The following is a 6,355-nucleotide window of genomic DNA, read 5'->3' as shown; positions in this document are numbered from 1 at the left end:
ATTACCGCTTTAAAGAAGATCCTACAATACATTTAGGGCACTACACACTTTAGATTGCAACTCGTTGTCTCTCTCATGCGACGTCTTATTACTTACTCTAATCTTGACCGGACATGTTGCCTAAATACCAAGTGATCCACATTGGGCTATTTTGTATTTCTTGGCCCAAATTTGCTTCACTGGTCATCGAATAGGCATGAAACCATATCTAGATCTAGGGTCGGGATTGACTACCATGAGGTTGCTAATGTTGTTGCCGAAATAAGTTGGGCATGAAACTTGATGCGTAATTTCTATCAACATGTCTCCATTCCTACCTTTGTCTATTCTCACAATGCTAGTGATGTGTACCTTGGTGCCAATCCAGTACAATACCAATAGACCAAAACATTAGAATAGACAATAGTTTACTCGGGTTATGATTGCAAACTACTTGTAAGGGGTCATGTTTGTGATGTACATGTTGCCTCCTTTTATGTTGATTGATATCTTCATCAAATGGCTTCCTTTTACTTTATTTTTCTTGATTTCCGGTCAAATTTGAATGTATGCCGTTCCAACCGCAGGGATGTTAATATAATTATTTGTAATTATCTACGTATAATCCGTCTAAAAATCGACAAAATGAGACATATTTTAGTTAGAATTAAATTTTGTGCCGAATTGAAAAAGTCCTTCCGCCACACCGCGTGAAACACTACTGGCTTCCATGTCCATTTCCTGGATCTGACTGTGCTTCGCTGTCTTTCTCAAATTCCTCCTTTCCTGTCCTCTCTCTCTCTCTCTCTCTCTCTCTCTCTCTCTCTCTCTCTCTTCCCGTAGTTGAAGTAGAAGAAGACTAACAATCATAATAACAATCTTTTTGCGGGAGTTCAATTGGTGCATCTTCTTTAAACATGAAGATTTCGATCTCACTTCTTCTTCTGCTCTTCTGCATCTCTACTTGTTTCTCTTCTCCGGTCTCCGTTTCAGGTTTGTTTCTTTAATTCCGATTTTCATTGTGATTTAGTGGTTCTACGTCGGATCTTCACCTTTAACCCCTTCTTCGTCGCTTGTTTTCTGTGTACAGATGGTGTATTCTCCTCTGATTTAGCTTTAATTGGAAGAAACCTTCTCCAGGCCAAGAAACGTATGCTCTTTTTATTCTGCATAATCTGTTTTGAACTCTTCAGCTTGTTCTTACTTCTAGTTGTTTTCCCTGGTTTTCATTGTTTTAATCACCAAATCATCTAGTTTAATTCGATTCTCAAAATTGGAGAATGAGGATGAATGATTCGGGTTGATCTATAAGTTAGGGTTTTGCAGCACGAGATTTTGAACTCGACTTAGCTCAATTTCGATTCAAATCCATGCTCTTGATATATTGAATTTTGCTTTGATTGAATTGATCAGTCTTACTTTTACTTGCAGCTTGTCCTGTAAACTTTGAGTTCATGAACTACACAATCATCACCAGTCGTTGCAAAGGCCCACGCTACCCTGCTGATCTCTGTTGTCAAGCATTCAAAGACTTCGCATGTCCTTATGCAGCAGACTTAAACGACTTAGAAAACGAGTGTTCTTCAACAATGTTCAGCTACATCAATCTGTATGGCAGCTATCCACCTGGCCTTTTTGCTAGCTTGTGTCGCGATGACAAAGTAGGCCTCATCTGCCCTGCTTTAGCACCAGGAACAGCAAGGAATGGTGTAGGAGCTGATACCAACAACAGCCACATCATCCGCAACCCATCGTTACTTCTCTCACTAACTGCAACTTTTCTTATCTTATTCTTCCGGTGGTTTTGAAGGCTCAAGAATCAAAATTGCCTCTTCATGTTGCCAAATTCCTGTAAGTTTGTTTTGAGTTATTTTTTTTAATGTTGTATCATCGATATTAGATAGCCCACGAAGGAGATTCTTTTTTTTTTTTTTTTAATGTTGTATAATTATTTAATATCTTCCCATACTCACTAAGAAAATTTGGTGTTTTTTTTTTACAACGAATGCATCTATTATTACAATTGGTCTGTAATCAATCATGTTATATATGTGTGGTCCTACTTTGCTATATATAAAACGATCTTTCATCTTTTTGATTCTTGGATAATGTTTATATGGCTGTGAACGAATAGCAATACTTTAAATACCAAAATAAATTTCCCCTTAGAAAGAATAAAGAGAATAAATAGTAGGGATGACAACATGCGTAACAGTGCCTGTCACGTTGTTGCAAATGTGCAACAACGTGAAAGAAACCAGACAATTACACACCCAGTTTGTGGTGTCAGGATTGATCAAACGTAAGATTAATACAACGAGGTTAATCGAATCATATTCTGCATGTGGTGAAATCAATGAAGCTTTGTCTCTGTTTGAGAAAATCCGTTTTCCAGATGTGTATGCCTACAACATGATTATCAGATGCTTAATGTTAGTTAATCGCCAACATGAGTCACTTTTACTTTACAACAAACTCTTAGAGGAAACCCTAACACCCGACAACCACACATTCACTTATGTTCTTAAAGCTTGTTCCCAGTTAAAAGCTCTTTCGGAAGGTAAACAACTACATTCACGAATCATCAAAGATGGAATAAAACCCAACACTTATATCCACAGCTCGATGATAAAAATGTACGCGAATTCAGGCGACATGGGGTCGTCTGAACGCGTTCTTGCCCAGTTCCCCGACGAAAACGTGTCCGCAGCCAACTCCATGATCACCAGCTACATGAACCTGGGAGAAATTAAGTTCGCCCGCCAACTGTTCGATAAAATGTCTACACGAGATTCTGCAACTTGGAGCTCGATGATAACAGGGTACACCCAAAACGGTATGCTCGAGAATGCGTTGGTCATCTTTCAAGAAATGGTAGCGTGTAAGATTCCAATGAACGAGTCGAGTCTTGTGAGCGCGCTTTCTGCATGCGGGCGTTCGGGAGCACTTGATCAGGGTCGATGGATACATGGTTATATAAACCGGACATGGGGGGAAATTAGTGTTAAACTTGGAACATCAATTGTTGACATGTATGCGGGGTGCGGATGTATTGATTTTGCTTATGAAGTCTTCAAAAACATGTCTTCAAAAGACGTGGTGGCGTATGGAGTTATCATTTCAGGGTTTGCAAAACACGGGTTGGCTCGCAAATGTTTTCAACTTTTTGATGAAATGGTTGATAATGGAATAAAACCGAACGGAGTTATATTTGTAGCCATACTCACCGCGTGTTCTCATGGAGGATTTGTAGAATTGGGTCAATCATATTTCAACCAAATGACAAGTTTATATAATATTAGACCATCGGTTCACCATTACGGGTGCATGGTTGATCTTTTGGGGCGTGCGGGTAGGTTAGATGAGGCGGAAGAGGTTATAGCAACAATGGTGGAAGAGCCAAATGTGGTTATTTGGGGTGCGTTGCTTGCGGCTTGTAGAATCCATAAAGATTTTAAGCGCGGGGAATTGGCTTTTAAGCAGATAGTGGTGTTGGAGCCATGGTCTGGTGAGCGGTATAAGCTAGCAAGTCATGTGTTTGCATACACTGAAGAAGAACAAGAACGCGTACATAAATTGAGAAAACAACTTTTGGATAGAAATTTAGAGACAAGGCGAGGGTCGAGCTTGATTGAGGTTGAGGGCCAAGTTCATGAGTTTGTGGCAAGTGATATCGATCATGGAATGTATCAAGATATATATGGTTTGTTCGAGGGATGAATTTTAGATGTTTCCTTTTTTAACTTAATGGGTTTAACGGTGACTAAGTTTAATTATGGACTTTCTAATTTCTATATATATTCAAAAATACTCTTATATTTATTAACTAGATTAAAATTTTTATTTACACCAATTTTATGAATTTGAATGAATATATAGCACGATGAGAATTTGAAATATCAATTGTGTAATTCTTGTTTTTTTTAGAATAACAGAAATTTCATTAAAAGCTAGCAAAAAATGTACAATGATCACTTACATATGTGTAATTTTGATATGTATTTGAATAAATATGGATGTAGTAAAGAGCTCGTTTCAAAGTATTTATCTTTTAACTATTTTTGTTTGTTTTACTTGGATTATTATTTAATTATGTCGTGCCTATACATTTGGGTTTTAGTTACTAATATTTAGGCCAAAGGGTATGATTTAGAGATGTTTACGCGTTTTAGGCCATGAGGTATGGTTACGTGTGTAAGGGCTGCCACATCATCCTAATAACTAGTTCACTACATATTTACAAAGAATGGGGGTGGTGTTCACTAGTGAATAACTAGTGAACAAAGAGAGAGAAAGAGAAAAGCAAGAGAGAGATAGAGAGAAGGCTGAAATTCTATTGGTTGTAGCCACCCGTGAACCATGTCACTCCATGTCACATTCACCAGGGAGGGGGGCGGTGTTCACGCGTAAATACCCCCCTCCACGTCACCCTTTACGCATCAAAAAAGCTTCCATACCCGGTGGCCTTAGGGTGCCACATCATCTAAAGATTCACTCCACTACATGTTTACTAGTAATGGGGGTGGTGTTCATTGGTGAACACCTAGTGAATAAGAGAAAGAAAGAGAAAAGGAAGAGAGAGAAAGAGAAACAGGAGGAATAACTAGGGAGAAAAAATTCAGCCAATAAAATTGTTCGTAATCATCCGTGAATGGTCTCAGACAAGGTAAATATGTCATTTAATGGGGGTGGTGTTCATTGGTGTTCACGCGTAGAAACCCCCCTCCAAATCACCTTTTACATGTAAAGAACCATGCCATACCCCATGGCCTTAGACAAGGTAAATACGTCATTTATTGTTGTCCGGACCGTTGGGAAATCCAAGAAAGAACACAAGTGTTTGTATCCATCATTTTATTCATACACCAAACTTTTTTATATACATCACTTCATCCATACAACAAACTTTTTGTATACATCACTTAATGCATGCATATATCATTTAAACTCATTCAACACTTTACCATACAAGACTTAATGGTTAATGGGAAACGTCTTGAGAAGATTTACAAACTTGTGCTATAGTTTATTTTTATTTTTTTTTCATACCCGAACATCCAAGACTTGACTATAACGGTTTTGCTAGTAGTTCATTTTCTAATCATATCATAATATAAAATTTTAAAAACTTAGCAGCAAAAGACTAATTAAAAACATCTCCAAATTACATTGGGAATATAAAGCAAACGAATACTAATAAAAATTACTAAGTTAAAACAACTTGAGAATCTTCGATGTTTTCTCATTTCTTTTCGCCGGTGGGCTTGATATAATGTATGCTTGGCGGAATGTCCGTGGTGATTGACACAATGTTTGCAGCAATGTTTTAAAACCCGAGTTTTTAGTTGACCTGATGTAACGACCGGTCAACCGGTTCAACCGTCGGGTCAACCCGGTTTATGTTGTTTTTCTATTTTCATATATTTTTACTTTCCAGCATTCTACATACACATATAATATCAATAATTTGATGCCAACAAAGTTTACTTTCTTGCATACCGTAAACTAACCAAATATGTCACAACCAAAACCTTGAAACAATGATCAATTAACCATAAATGAACTGTAAACTAACAAAATCTATCACCTGTTTCAAAAGAAAACATGTTTCATAAGAAAAGCTAATCAGAAACTATAGAAGAAAAGAACCTGATTTCACAGTCAATTGGAGAAGAAAAGAAAACAAATTTATCACCTGATTTCACACTCAATTGATTTCACAGTCAAAAGAAAACTGATTTCATAACAGCTAATCAAAATTGGATGATTGGACGGATTGGAGTAAGTGGATTAGTAATAGAGGGGGAAACTGATTTCATAACACCAACTATTCAAAATCGATGTTTTGCTTCTCTTCACAGCTAATCAAAATCGATGTTTTGCAAGAAAAAAAAGAAACACAAAAAGTTGTTGTTTTGCAGGGAAAAGAAGAAACAAGGAAACTCACCTGGAGAAGAGAAGAGTCGAGTTTCTTTCTTTAGCTCGTTGCTGATGTCGTTGCTTGCGTTCTTCTTCAGCTCATTGCTTTCGTTGCTTTCGTTTCCTTGAGAAGAGAAGATCCGACTTTGTTTTGCCTAGAGCGATCTCACTTAATTAACCAAACCCTAATAAATGGGCCAATCCGTGTTTTACCGGTTCGAAATACCTAGTTCAGCCGCGGTTCAAGTTAAACCCGACCGGTTCGATCTGGTCGGTAATTTTACAAAAACCCATTCTAATTTGACCCGCTTTCTATCTTGGGTCACGGTCCAACCGATTGAACCGGTCGGGTCGACCCGGGTTTTAAAACATTGGTTTGCGGTGCTTGATGAGCATATAGGTCATACCCGTTGATGACATGTTGGGGCCCACAAGCAGTTTTAGGTCAACGTTTGTC

The 6,355-nt window shown here is 37.9% G+C and overlaps 1 protein-coding gene and 1 pseudogene across 1 annotated transcript; both read left to right on the top strand.

The window, feature by feature from the left end:
* Positions 1 to 754: 754 nt before the first annotated feature.
* Positions 755 to 1,981, top strand: LLG1 (LORELEI-LIKE-GPI-ANCHORED PROTEIN 1). The gene is made up of 3 exons (XM_079009124.1): positions 755 to 972; positions 1,070 to 1,129; positions 1,411 to 1,981. The coding sequence occupies exons 1-3, from the start codon at positions 897 to 899 to the stop codon at positions 1,785 to 1,787; spliced, it is 513 nt and encodes a 170-aa protein (XP_078865250.1). The 5' UTR covers positions 755 to 896; the 3' UTR covers positions 1,788 to 1,981.
* Positions 1,982 to 2,040: 59 nt separating this feature from the next.
* Positions 2,041 to 3,826, top strand: LOC145061591 (pentatricopeptide repeat-containing protein At5g66520 pseudogene; annotated as a pseudogene).
* The last annotated feature ends 2,529 nt before the right edge of the window (positions 3,827 to 6,355 follow it).

This window comes from Lactuca serriola, chromosome 7 (assembly GCF_051521515.1).
Source record: "Lactuca serriola cultivar US96UC23 chromosome 7, Lser_US96UC23_V15, whole genome shotgun sequence".
Lineage (NCBI taxonomy): Eukaryota > Viridiplantae > Streptophyta > Magnoliopsida > Asterales > Asteraceae > Lactuca > Lactuca serriola.
Note: the sequence above shows the minus strand (reverse complement) of the source record. Positions and strands in the feature narration are given on the sequence as shown.